The 14,893-nt window shown below is 45.8% G+C and overlaps 1 protein-coding gene across 1 annotated transcript in view; it reads left to right on the forward strand.

Moving 5' to 3' along the window:
• The window catches only part of LOC126092844 (uncharacterized), a 56,622-nt gene extending 42,089 nt beyond the window's left edge, over positions 1-14,533 (forward strand). Inside the window, exon 5 of the mRNA XM_049908573.1 lies at positions 14,387-14,533. Within this exon, the coding sequence (XP_049764530.1) occupies positions 14,387-14,533 (147 nt within the window). The remainder of the gene's footprint in view (positions 1-14,386) is intronic.
• Positions 14,534-14,893: the final 360 nt, after the last annotated feature.

Below are 14,893 nucleotides of genomic sequence, written 5' to 3' on the forward strand. Positions count from 1 at the left end.
CTTGCCAGTGTTGAGTACTGAACTTCCCCCCCCCTCCCCCCACTAATTCGGAATAAAAGCCGAGTGTGTTACTCACCGGATAGGTTTTTGTCATGTGAGATAAACACAGTGGACAGCAGTGTATAACACGGTCTCTGGCCTTGATAGATAGTTACTTGACTGCTACATTATAGTCACTGCTTCAAATAGACACTTTCCGTATGTTAAGGTCGCTTAATTTAGCGGGCCAGTTCGACTTACGCAGGTAGCCGTGCGAACACGACTGTTGTCATCTTGCTTTGGTTGGAGCTCTCGACATTGTCTCTGTATTTGCGAATTAAATTTGGGTCTTTTAAACTTCGCCTTATGGAAAGCAGAATGTATTTCTTTTTTACTTACCCAGACATGTTTCAGCACCTATGTGACTTTTTGGTCGGTCAAATTTATTTCTGTTAAATATCACACAAATTTCATGGTCCTTTATCTATTTTAGGCCTAAAACTATAAAACGTGCATGTTGTTTAGTTTAATACGATTGCTCACCTGAAAATTACACTGCTAGTGAAAATATATTTACACAGGTCAGCTCCTTTGTGATTTTTTTGTCTTTATGGCAGCATGTCATCTGCAAAATAGCTATGAAGAACTTTGCTTATTTTCAAATACATTTTCGTCGGTAGGAGTTGTGTATATCATGTACTTATCTTTCCCGTCCTATTGTGCATCTCTAGTGGATATCTCTTTCTACGGTTATTGTGTACACTGCTTTCCACACCTTTTTTTATATTTCTCACCTTTTTATACTTCTCTGTCATCTACTTTCTCCTCACAAGTATTTTACACAAAATGAGACTTGAGCACTTACGACTCCAAACACAATGAGAGGTGTTACATTATCGTCTCCGATCACTTGTTCGTCGTTTTGCTTCTGTTCAGTGTGGCGTAAATTTTGGCCTTTTCATGAGAACTATTGCGGTGCGTTGTCGTATTGAAAGACGGGATTGTATGCAGAATACTCGCCATGAAGATGTAGAACATACTCACCATGAAGAAAACATTGAATCCTTTTATCTCTATCTACATCTACATATGCGTGGACCCTGTAAATAACATTTAAGTGCCTGGCAGAGGGTTCCTCGAACCACATTCACAATCACTTTCTATTATTCCAATCTCGTACAGTGCGCGGAAAGAACGAAGAGCTCTAATTTCCCTTATTTTATCATGGTGATCGTTTCTTCAAAAAAAATGGCTCTGAGCACTATGGGACTTAACATCTGAGGTCATCAGTCCCCTAGAACTGAGAACTACTTAAACCTAACTAACCTAAGGACATCACACACATCCATGCCCGAGGCAGGATTCGAACCTGCGACCGTAGTAGTCGCGCGGTTCCGGACTGAGCGCCTGAACCGCTAGACCACCGCGGCCGGCTCGTTTCTTCGTATGTAGATCGGCGTCAAAATATTTTCGCAGTCGGAGGAGAAAGTTGGTGATTGGAATTTTGTGAGAAGATTCCTCCGCATCGAAAAACGCCTTTATTTTAATGATGTCCAGCCCAAATCCTGTATAGTTTCAGTGACACTTCTTCCCCTATTTTGCTATAATACAAAACGTGCTGCCCTTATTTGAACTTTTTCGATGTACTCCGTCAATCCTATCTGGTAAGGATCCCGCACAGCTCAGCAGTATTCTAAAAGAGGACGGACAAGCGTAGTGTAGGCAGTGTCTTTAGTAGATCTGTTACATTTTCTCTGTGTCCTTCCAATAAAACGCAGTCTTTGGTTAGCCTTCCCCATAACATTTTCTATGTGTTCCTTCCAATTTAAGTTGTTAGTAGTTGTAATTCCTAGGTGAGACCTGGTAGTCAGGAAGACGCAGGATAAGGCAACGAATGTGGATGGGGCCGTAATCAGCTACCGTTGGTTACAGTAAACACATACACTTTATTTTAGGAAATAATTTTCAACAATTTTTTACCGGAATTTACTTCTTAAACAATCAAAAACTGTAACAAGCTATAGTAACGGCCGAAGGCCTTATTAAGAGAGAATTGCAAATTATTTGTTGGCTGAAGGCCACAAGCAGTGTTCCACACAATCAACAGCTGAAGGCCTGATTAAGAAAAAATTCAAAATTATTCGTCATCTGAAGGCCACAAGCAACTTCAGAATACTCAACGGCTGAAGGCCTGACTTGCAAGTGAGGACGGCAATTACACGTGAAAAATACTAAAACCTTTTTTTAAACAATCTTAACAAACTGTAACAAGCTATAGTGACGGTTGAAGGCCTTATTAAGACAGAATTGAGATTTTTTTGTCGGCTGAAGGCCACAAGCGATGTTACAAACAATTAACGACTGAAGGTCTGAATTACAAGGGAGGAAGGCAATTACACGCTAAAACATTAGGGTAAATTTTAAACAATTATGACAACTTGACCAAGTAAGACGGAGTGATCCACAGACAGATTGACCTGAGGAAGGTCACTACAGCTGTGGAAGCAGTGAGACTGGTAGCCAAGACTAATGTTCACCTACGGACGGCAACTCAAACTAGAGACGGTTTAAACGCCGATCAACCCTCTTACCAAATCCACCTAACGCCAGACGGAATAATTCAGGCGAGGACGAAGTGATAGATAGCACTGCGTCTCCAGAAGCCGGTGTTTAAAACACCAAAAGGCAGAAGGAACCACTATAACCCAGGTAGACAAGGAAAACAATTATTCATACCCCAATCAAGGAAGCTGTCAAATTACACGCCATACCGGACAGCATCAGCAAGACGAGGAAAAGTTGACTGCCGCAAATTACGCTAACCACCAGGGCAGGTAACTGGGGCGTTAGCGGCCAGTAGGCAGTACAATACCGTTGGTTGCACTTCACCGATAACACCAAATTCAAACTAATGTCAAGCATTAGAAGGCGGCTAATAGCTTCCACCAACCTGACAGGCTCCACTTTTTGCGGTTGGTCTCGCCGACCCTGGGAGAAACAACACGCAAACAACAGCAAGATCTGAGGTTTCACTACTGGATAAGGTTCACTCAGCTTCAAACACCCTGGGTTGGGTCGTCGGCTACAGCCCCTCGGTCCAACAGTGCCTGCACGCCGCCAGCGGTCCCGGCCTGCCCTCACGCTGCAGACTTCCTCAGTGCTCCGTCCGAAGCCCAATTGCCTGACACACACGACGACCTGGAAATAAAAGCCGTCGCACCAAAGATAGTACCACAGTGCTGGCTATCGATAACCGCTGCTTCTGCCACTCGCGGACAAACAATACTAGAAAACTCAATGGTGCCAGAAGGAAACGAGACGCCACTACCGCTATTACAAGACGCCAAGTTATGAAGGGCAAGAACGTGAGCCGCACACGGCGCGCTATGTACAGGGTTATTACAAATGATTGAAGCGGTTTCACAGCTCTACAATAACTTTATTATTTGAGATATTTTCACAATGCTTTGCACACACATACAAAACCTCAAAAAGTTTTTTTAGGCATTCACAAATGTTCGATATGTGCCCCTTTAGTGATTCGGCAGACATCAAGCCGATAATCAAGTTACTCCCACACTCGGCGCAGCATGTCCCCATCAATGAGTTCGAAAGGATCGTTGATGTGAGCTCGCAGTTCTGGCACGTTTCTTGGTAGAGGAGGTATAAACACTGAATCTTTCACATAACCCCACAGAAAGAAATCGCATGGGGTTAAGTCGGGAGAGCGTGGAGGCCATGACATGAATTGCTGATCATGATCTCCACCACGACCGATCCATCGGTTTTCCAATCTCCTGTTTAAGAAATGCCGAACATCATGATGGAAGTGCGGTGGAGCACCATCCTGTTGAAAGATGAAGTCGGCGCTGCCGGTCTCCAGTTGTGGCATGAGCCAATTTTCCGCGGGCTACGCGTGAAACTTGCCCGCACGCGTTCAACCATTTCTTCGCTCACTGCAGGCCGACTCGTTGATTTCCCCTTACAGAAGCATCCTGAAGCTTTAAACTGCGCATACCATCGCCGAATGGAATTAGCAGTTGGTGGATCTTTGTTGAACTTCGTCCTGAAGTGTCGTTGCACTGTTATGACTGACTGATGTGAGTGCATTTCAAGCACGACATACGCTTTCTCGGCTCCTATCGCCATTTTGTCTCACTGCGCTCTCGAGCGCTCTGGCGGCAGAAACCTGAAGTGCGGCTTCAGCCATACAAAACTTTATGAGTTTTTCTACGTATCTGTAGTGTGTCGTGACCATAGGTCAATTAACGGAGCTACAGTGAATTTATGAAATCGCTTCAATCATTTGTAATAGCCCTGTATTTAGTTGAATTTATGGCCTATAAATTTGATTCATTTATGGTGTAACCGAAGTTTACAGGACTCCTTTTAGCAGTCATGTGGATGAACTCACACTTTTCGTTATTTAGGGTCAACTGCCAATTTAGCACCATTCAGATATATTTTCGAAATCGTTTGGCAATTTGTTTTGATCTTCTGATGACTTTACTAGTCGATAAACGACAGTGTCATCTGCAAACAACCTAAGAAGGGTGCTCAGATTGTCTCCCAAATCGTTTATTTAGATAAGGAACAGCGAAGGATCTATAATACTACCTTGGAGAACGCCAGAAATCATTTCTGTTTTACTCGAAGACTTTCCGTCAGTTACTACGAACTGTGACCTCTCTGACAGGAAATCACAAATCCAGTCATATAACTGAGACGATATTCGATAAGCACGCAATTTCGCTACAAGCCGCTTGTGTGGTACAGTGTCAAAAACCTTCCGGAAATTCAGAAATAGGGAATCAAGTTGAAACCCTTGGCAATAGCACTCATCACATCGTGCGAGTAAAGAGCTAGTTGTGTTCCACAAGAACGATGTTCTTGACGCTGCACCCCCTCTGACCAGGATGCATGCACTGATTCGGTTCGGAAGGTTGTCAAAAAGTCGGTGTATCTGAAATGCCTGGGCTAGCAGGACAGAGCGGATTAGGTTGTGGTTAAGGGGCCATAATACGTTGCTGTCTGTTGCAGTCAACATACAAACTTTATTTATCAACACACAATATTACAACAAGGATGCAAAACACTGAAAACTTTAATCGACTTCCTTTGATTAACCTTAGATTGGCTGTAGGCCGCACTCAAAATGCAAGAAAGGCCTAAGCAAAAAATTGAAATACAAGGCCCTTCTGGAGGTTTCATCCAAAAATATTTTCTAAATCTTCAATCTAAACAGGCTGAAGGCCTTAGCAATTTAATATTAATGGAACTTGGCTGGAGGCCACATATTAAGCAATTTAAGCAATAAGAAGAGTTTCAATCAAAAGGCAGAAGGCCTTATCTTAAAAAATTTCAAGCAAAATTCCGCTGAAGGCCGTATACAAAATCATAACAATATTATGCCTTAAGGGCAAGAGAAGAACATTATTTTAAGAGATATTAAAACTAGGCTAAAAGCCGCACATCACCAAATAATTTAACGGCTTAAGAACCAGAAAGAAGAGTTTCAATTTTAAAAGGCAGAAGGGCGTATCTTAAAACATTTCATATAAAATTCGGCGGACGCCCCTATAAAGAATAACAATCTCTTGCCTTAAGGGCAAGACAAGAACATTAATTTAAGACATACTGATACTCGGCTGAAGGCCACACATCAACCAAATAACTAAAACCCAGACAGGGTTCAAATTCAAATGGCTCTGAGTACTATGGGACTTAACTTCTGAGGTCATTAGTCCCCAAGAACTTAGAACGACTTAAACCTAACTAACCTAAGGACATCACACACATCCATGCCCAAGGCAGGATTCGGACCTGCGACCGTAGCGGTCGCGTGGTTCCAGACTGTAGCGCCTAGAATCGCTCGGCCACTCCGGCCGGCCCCAGACAAGGAAATTACTATGTAACACACAAGGGACGGCGCTCAGAAGTTTCCAAGGGTCGGCCTGGGATTTCAACACTAACGCCCATTTAGGTGAGACAGGAAGCCTGTCCAACGACTTCTTAATCTGAAGGCAACCCAATTGATAGACAGCTGACCGACCAATCAACAAAATCAGTTCCGCTCCACGCAACCAGCAAAGACACACAGAATATTGGCGTCCACGACAACCAACAACACCTGAGCTGTCGAACTACCCGCTGGACAGCAACAACACGACAAGGAAAATACAGTGCCGAAAATTACGTCAACGACCAGGGCAGGTAACTGGAACGTCAACGACCACAAGGCAGAAGATACCGCTGGTCTACTTCAATAACAGGGAATAAATTGAGTTAAGTTAAACTCCGCAGGAAGACAGCTGGAATCTTAGCCAACTTGAATACACACACGTTGTTGATCGTGGGAATGTCCCAGAAGCGACAAAGAGGATCGAACGAAGTAATGTAAACAGTTGAGGCTCGATAGTAGGTTAAGTGAGGACTCAACTTTCATGCCCAAGGTCGGTGGGCGACGAACTTCGTAGCACTCGAAAGCAGCACCTCACACTCCAACATCACACGCACACCGCCAGCGGCCGCGGCCAGAGTGCTCACGACGGGAACTTCCTTGCTGCTTCACGCCAACTGACCGACTGGTCACACACCTCCCAGCAGGAAACTGTATCCGCCACACCAAAGATAGTACAGCAGTGTTAGTATCTCTTGACGCTGCTGCTGCAAAATGGTTCAAATGGCTCTGAGAACTATGGGACTTAACTGCTGGGGTCATCAGTCCCCTAGAACTTAGAACTACTTAAACCTAACTAACCTAAGGACATCACACACATCCATGCCCGAGGCAGGATTCGAACCTGCGACCGTAGCGGTCGCGCAGTTCCAGACTGAAGCGCCTAGAACCGCTCGGCCACTCCGGCCGGCGCTGCTGCTGCTGCCACGCACGGAGAGGACAATAACATTATCGCGATAACTGCAGGAGAAATAAAACCGCAGGACTGCAACCAATGTTAAACCCAAGACAACCATGACTCGAGCCAGCCACGGCTGAGTATCCTCTGCTGACGCCCCACAATTTATGTAACCAGTCCTCGATATCCTGGGTACCGGGAGTGGAATGCAGTTGACATCCGAGACGATCCCACATATGTTCTATCGAGCCTGGGAATCGTGTGGTCACAGAAGTACCTGAACATCACACACACAGTTCGTAGAGACACGTGGCATATGTGGACGTGCACAGTTCCCTCAGCCACTACCAGCCATGACCTGAAGTCATACCCCATGGTTCCCCACACCACGACGCCAGGAGTGACTCAACTGTGCCTCTCCAAAGCACTGGTAGAATGCGCCCTCTCCCGAGCTCACCGCCATACTCGCCGACAATGGTCATTCGGGGCAGTACAGAACAGTGTTTCATCGCTGAACACGCTGCGACGCCATTCACCAGCAGCTCACGCTTCCCCGGTAGCGGCATCACTCTAGACCAGGGCTTGACAACTGGCCGGTTTTGAGCGCGAGTACTCGCGTCTGCTGAGGCACGTGCTCGCGAGCAGGTGCAAGGTCACGGAGTAGGGAGGGAGGGGAGGGAGGGGAAATGCGCGCGCACTTTTGAATGTGATCTCGCGTTCTTAGCAGATTTAACTAGCCATCTGAATGCTTTGAACATTTTACTACACAGTAAAGATCTGCTAATTACTCATTTCATAGATCGAATACGAGCTTTTAAAATGAAATTGACACTTTGGGTGAGTCAGCTGGAAACAGGAAACCTAGCTCATTTTCCTAAATTATCATCCATGCAAGATGTTCACAAAGACTGTGAACGTTATTCGCATAGTTTAGTTGATCAGCGCTTTCAAGATCTGACAGCACTAGACAGTGATTTTGATCTGTTCTCTCCATAGTCAGCGATTATTTAAGAGATTCGTCCTGAGCTGCAGCAAGAAATTATTGACCTGCAGTGTGACAGAGAATACAGAGACAAATTTCAGAACAAGAAAAACATTTTGGAATTCTACAGACACTTCCCTCAGGATAGATTTCCTCGTTTCCACAAACTGGCGGCTACAATAATATCAATGTTCGGTTCCACGTATGTTTGTGAACAACTGTTCTCTGCAATGAAATGTAACAAGACCCGCCTGAGAAACGCATTGTCTGATCGAAATTTAAACTGCACGCTGCGCCTAAAATGCACAAGAACAATTACTCCGAACATAGACGTAATTGTAAAGGGCAAAAAGTACAAGATAACCGAGAATCCCACACTTCAGTGACACCTTTTATTGTGTAACAGTTCACAAATTAATGTGAATGTAGAGGCATACACTAAGCTAATAAAATTATGTGGCATGTGTACATTCTCCTTTATTTGTTTCATTTGTTGCAGTAATAATTCGTGAGTGATATCCCTGCAGGTGGCCACGGATTTACATTAACTGGCGGCAACTGTTGTGTGCCCCACGTGACTTTCCCCACTCTCCGCTCTGGGCCGGTAGTGGGGGTAGCATGCTCGTGCTGCTCCGTGCTCGCCCCTTGCTGCTCACAGCTTGCTCCACGAGCATGTATGTTGTGAAGCCCTGCTCTAGACGGAGCTGTTTGTGTTAGAGTGTTAACTGCCATCTACACACGGGAGGTTAATTCCCTAGTCTGGCTGCTCCCAGCCTCTGACCAAGATGTGAAGGGGTCACAATGTGCTTGGTATGCAGTACGGCGATCCTCCATTCTGGTGGTCAGACGTGGTACCAGAGTCTTAATGACGAGTATGGCTACCGCCACATTCCCATGCAGTCTATAGTCGGTCCACTGGCACATGCGAATACTCCACAAATCTGGATAGTGCAGGAGTCGACCAGCTGGCGACATGGACAGCGACAATAAGGCCCTCTCCAACTCTGTCAGGTGCTGATAACGCCGTTTCAGGCGAGTATGTGGACATCTTCACGTCCTTGTCAGCGATCAGTCAACATACAACGTCTCTACCAGGGATGGTAACATCACCAAACACGAACCACTAATATACTGCCTGTCCTACCTGTAGCAGACAACTGCATTTCTAATCATACTTCCCAGTATTGCACATGTATATGAAGTTACTCTGTCATCTGACCGTGTCTTCTAGGTGCTTTACATATTTTTAGGTAGTGTAATTTATTGTCAAGTAATTTCAAATGAAATGGCTAGTTTCGGCTGGCATTTGTTTTCCCGATCTGAGGATGGTGTGACATTCCTCTCATGTGGGACCACGTTTTATATGCTAATTGTAACATTCTCTTGGAATAGAAGTGTTACTACACGTAACTCGCTTTCTTGAGCAGCAATGGAGAGCACTGTAGCGAAAAGAAAGGAGCGGTTCGCGCGCTCGGAACACAGGCAGCGATAATGGACGCGTCATATGGCACCAACGTATGCCAGTGGATTCTGTGTAAGCCGGGAGACAGAAACCTACTCGGAGATCCTGAACATCGGGGGCCAACCGACATTTAGGCGCGAAGCAGGAACATTTTCTTTTGCAAATATTAATTATTAAAAGCCACCTTGTGCATTTTAATTGCTGAGGGGGACCCTATCACTAAAGATTCGCTGCTACATTACCAATATGCACTCAACTATTCATATCAGGAAACTAACGTCAGTTGTTAATATCTCGACAACGTCCGAACGGTTCCGAAGTTATACGAGGTGTACTAAAGACTTCCGTTGCCAGCCAAACTAGTAAATCGATATTAGGATCCAAACCAGACGTGGTCTCTGTGCAAGCCATAACTTTGAAGTTATTTATGTCTAACATTGTGATTGTTAAGTGCTTTACGGTGTTGGTAATGAATGCACCGCAACGGCATCCAGAAATTTGTTGAAAGTTCATTAGCTACCCACAAATCCACTTACAGCTACGTAGCTAAACAGTTTGCGTCTCCAAAGTAATCCAGCAGCGTTACAAGAATTACTTCAGTGGACTAGATCAGCAAGAAAACTGGACGGCACGGATTGGAAGTTCTTAGTGTCGATCCGCTAAGTTGATCCACGAAAGATTTACCTTTGCAGTCTCGAGTGGGAAGGAACGACCATTAACTTTGGTCGGGTAAAAAATAGTGGCAACACGGTTAGACACTGAAGCGCCAAAGAAGCTGATATAGGCATGCGTATTCAAATACAGAGGTATGTAAACAGGTAGAATACGGCGCTCGGTCGGCAACGCCTATATAAGACAACAAGTATCTGGCGCAGTTGTTAGATTGGTTACTGCTGCTACAATGGCAGGTTACTAAGATTTCAGTGAGTTTGAACGTGGTGTTATAGTCGGCGCACGAGCGATGGGACACAGCAACTCCGAGGTAGCGACGAAGTGGGGATTTTTCCGTATGACCATTTCACGTGTATATCGTGAATATCAAGAAGCCGGAAAAACATAAAGTCTCCGATATGGACTTTCGGAGCCGAGGGCTCACTCTTGTACCCTTGACGACCGCACGACACAAAGCTTTACACCTCGCCTGGCCCCGTCAACACCGACATTGGACTGTTGATGACTGGAATCACGTCGTCTGGTCGGATAAGTCGTTTCAAATTGTATGGAGCGGATGCACGTGTGTGGGGATGGAGATAAGCTCATGAATCCATGGATCCTGGATGTCACCAGGGGACTGCAAGCTGGTGGAGGCTCTGTAACGGTGTGGGGCGTTTGCAGTTGGAGTGATATGGGACACCTGATAGGTAGTAAGCATCCTGTCTGGTCACCTGTAGCCATTCATGTCCACTGTGCATTGTGGACTGGGAAATTCCAGTAGGACAATGCGACACCCCACACGTTCAGAATTGCTACAGAGTGGCTCCAAGAACATTCTTCTGAGGTAGTCATTTCCACTGGCCACCAAACTCCCCAGACATGAAAATTATTGAGCATTTCTGGGATTCTTGCAACGTGCTGTTCAGAAGAAATCTCCACCCCCTAGTATTCTTGCGGATTTATGGACAGCCCTTCAGGATTCATGGTGTCATTTTCCCTCCAGCACTATTTCAGACATTAGCCGAGTCCATGTCACTTCTGCGTGCTCGCGGGGGCACTATGCGATATTAGGCAGGTGTACCATTTTCTTTGGCTCTTCAGTGTAATTCCTACCAGACTTTGTTGACTGCCGTTCACCACACTACATGCCGCCAATACACTAGTCCCGAATCTCGCTCCCCTCCCCCTACACAGATGGAAGACGACAGCGCATGCATCTCTATCGATTTCTCACAAGAGCCGCCCTTTGACACAGATGATGTCCTCTCTTGCTCTCCTGCGTTGTGGCGCATGCCCCGATGAGGTTACTCCATATTGGCGAAAAGGTCGAAATCGCACCGACTTATATCGGATGAGTACGAAGAACCTGTATATCCCTCTACCCCACGCACGCAGGAGCTCCTGCACAGGATTCGCCGTGTGGGGTCGTGTAATGTCATGAAGAATGATAGGATTTAGCGCTAGAAGGAAACACTATTGTGCGCTCCGATCACGTGTCACTTCAGTCTTGATCCACACACTTGGTTAGAGTTTCCTAAACCCGTTGCTACGACTCTTGAAATGGCCTCCCGCTCACTGCACTAATTCGAGTGACCTTCTGGTATCAGCTACAGTCAGTGGGCATGCCACGTGACACACATCTTTCATGCTGCAGGAGTATTTCCACTACTTTTTTCCCAACACATGTACAGGGTGACTCACAGGAGGCGGACGGTTTTTAATGAAATAATACTCAGCCAACTTTAAAATTAATGCATGTTTTTTTACACAAATCAAAGCTCATTATTTGCCATTTTAGTTAACAAAGTTATTTGTGAAAAATAATGTCGTCAAGGTGATGTCCGTCATTTCGAATGCAGGACTCAAGTCTCTTCTCAAAATCCTCCATCACACGAACTAAAATCTCTGCAGGGATGGCAGCAATTTCTTGAATGATTGCATTCTTCAACTCGTCCAAATTTCGTCATTTGTGGTTATAGATACAGTTCTTAAGGTACCCCCCCAGAAAAAAGTCACATACTGACAAGTCGGGAGACTTGGGAGGCCAAGGAACATTGCCAAAACGTGAGATAATCTGGCCTGGAAACATGCGTCTAAGAACTGTCATTGAAGTGTTTGCGGAGTGCCATGTTGCCCCATCCTGCTGGAACCAAACGCATTTTAAAGGGATTCGTCGTCTTCTTAGTTCTGGTTTCAAGAATGTTTCAAGCATACGAATGAAACGAACCGAATTAACAGTAACTGTGGCCTTGTTCTCTTCAAAAAAAAATAAGGTCTACTAATGCCAACAGAGCCAAGACCCTACGGTCGCAGGTTCGAATCCTGCCTCGGGCATGGATGTGTGTAATGTCCTTAGGTTAGTTAGGCTTAAGTAGTTCTAAGTTCTAGGGGACTGATGACCTCATATATTAAGTCCCATAGTGCTCAGAGCCATTTGAACCATTTTTGAGAGCCAAGAGCACACCAGACTTATTTTTTCTGAGTGTAGAGGACGCTGGTGGATAAGGTGTGGATGGGCTGGAGCCCAGTAGCGTAGGTTTTGCTTATTCACAGTTCCGTTTAAATGAAAATGAGCTTCATCGCTCATCAATAAAATTTCATTTTCATTCGATCCCAAAATCACTTGCATTCTGTAAGCGAAGTCTTCTCGTACAGCAAAATCAGTTTCCTTAAGTTGTTGCACAATGAGCATTTTGTAGGGATGGAATTTTTTAATTCTTTATGCAAAAGATGATTGATTCGTAACTCTCTAGCATGACGTCTAGCTGACCGTCCTGGGCGTCTGACTGCCGCTTGCCTTACCCTTTCAAACATTTTCTGGTGTCGTTACTTTGCGTCTCGGGCCAGGATGCTTCTTATCCAGTATGTTTCCAGTTGATCTGAAGTTTTCCACCCATCTGAGGTTTGTGTTACGTCTCGGAACAACTCCATGTCGACCGACATTAAACCGCGCACGAAACAATGGCTGCATAGCAATAATAGACTCACCACTTTTCACGAAACTGTCGTAGACAAACACTCGACGTTGCAAGTCCACTGCTCCATAGTGACTGAGTAAATGAAATGGCGTCTTGTGGGGATCAGAACTGTCCCCACCACGACCACCTCCCACCACCGCGCCCTCAGTACTACGCAGTTCAAAACCCTCCGTCTCTCGTGTGTCACCCTGTATATTGTACGTCGCCTATACCACTCTCTACGGACTCGTGGCTAGACTTTCGAAGTTTTTCGTACCATCGTGGTTCTCGCAATGACCGATGGGATTCTGCAGAGCAGTCAATTATTTTCTCGTGTACCACTTCATGCCGTGATCTACGCCTGGTAGAAGTTGTGCTACATCTGCTGCATTCTACTGTGCTCTTTTAAACTGGCAAATACAGGGTTATTACAAATGATTGAAGCGATTTCACAGCTCTACAATAACTTTATTATTTGAGATATTTTCACAATGCTTTGCACACACATACAAAAACTCAAAAAGTTTTTTTAGGCGTTCACAAATGTTCGATATGTGCCCCTTTAGGGATTCGGCAGACATCAAGCCAATAATCAAGTTCCTCCCACACTCGGCGCAGCATGTCCCCATCAATGAGTTCGAAAGCATCGTTGATGCGAGCTCGCAGTTCTGGTACGTTTCTTGATAGAGGAGGTTTAAACACTGAATCTTTCACATAACCCCACAGAAAGAAATCGCATGGGGTTAAGTCGGGAGAGCGTGGAGGCCATGACATGAATTGCTGATCATGATCTCCACCACGACCGATCCATCGGTTTTCCAATCTCCTGTTTAAGAAATGCCGAACATCATGATGGAAGTGCGGTGGAGCACCATCCTGTTGAAAGATGAAGTCGGCGCTGTCAGTCTCCAGTTGTGGCATGAGCCAGTTTTCCGCGGGCTACGCATGAAACTTGCCCGCACGCGTTCAACCGTTTCTTCGCTCACTGCAGGCCGACCCGTTGATTTTCCCTTACAGAGGCACCCAGAAGCTTTAAACTGCGCATATCATCGCCGAATGGAGTTAGCAGTTGGTGGATCTTTGTTGAACTTCGTCCTGAAGTGTCGTTGCACTGTTATGACTGACTGATGTGAGTGCATTTCAAGCACGACATACGCATTCTCGGTTCCTGTCGCCATTTTGTCTCACTACGCTCTCGAGCGCTCTGGCGGCAGAAACCTGAAGTGCGGCTTCAAAACTTTATGAGTTTTTCTACGTATCTGTAGTGTGTCGTGACCATATGTCAATGAATGGAGCTACAGTGAGTTTATGAAATCGCTTCAATCATTCGTAATAGACCTGTAAAATTTGTTTTCCGGTGAGCTCATCTAGTTCAGTCGCTAAGCGACTCTGCGAGTCTCTCTGTGGCGGTGAGGCCTGGAGGCCAGGGGAAACAAACAGCCCGCCCGCCGGCTGGCTGTGGGTGTGTTTACAGCGGCCGCGTCCCGGTCATCAGGTGGCCGGCCGATCGATGGAGAGCCCCGCCTGCAGGCCCGGCCTTGTCCCTGCCGAACAACGGACACAGTCACGTGGTCCTCCCAGCCGCCCGCGCCCGCCACGGTCGCTCTCGCCTCATCCCACAGCCGCCGAGAACCAAGAATAGACAGCAAATTAACGCCCACAGTGCTTTCCCTGACTGCTCGCCTGTTACCGAGCGGGCTAGCGCATGGTCAGCACAGTGGATTCGCATTCGGTGGGACGACGGGTCAAATCCGCGTCCGACCATCGTGATTTAAGTTTTCCGCGATTCCCCTAAATCGCTCTGGGCAAAAGCCGGTATGGTTCCGTAACCTCCCCTTCACTAATCGACCTATCCTGCTTGCGATATAAAATATGACTGTGGATCGCGTGTATACCTAATGGAATTTTTCTAACTGGATAAGGCTATCTTTCCCGAAGAAGTAATACCGATAAGTAGGAGGAAAGTGTACAACCGATCTTTCTGAAAAATAAAAAAGTAATT

This window comes from Schistocerca cancellata, chromosome 7 (genome assembly GCF_023864275.1).
Source record: "Schistocerca cancellata isolate TAMUIC-IGC-003103 chromosome 7, iqSchCanc2.1, whole genome shotgun sequence".
Classification (NCBI taxonomy): domain Eukaryota; kingdom Metazoa; phylum Arthropoda; class Insecta; order Orthoptera; family Acrididae; genus Schistocerca; species Schistocerca cancellata.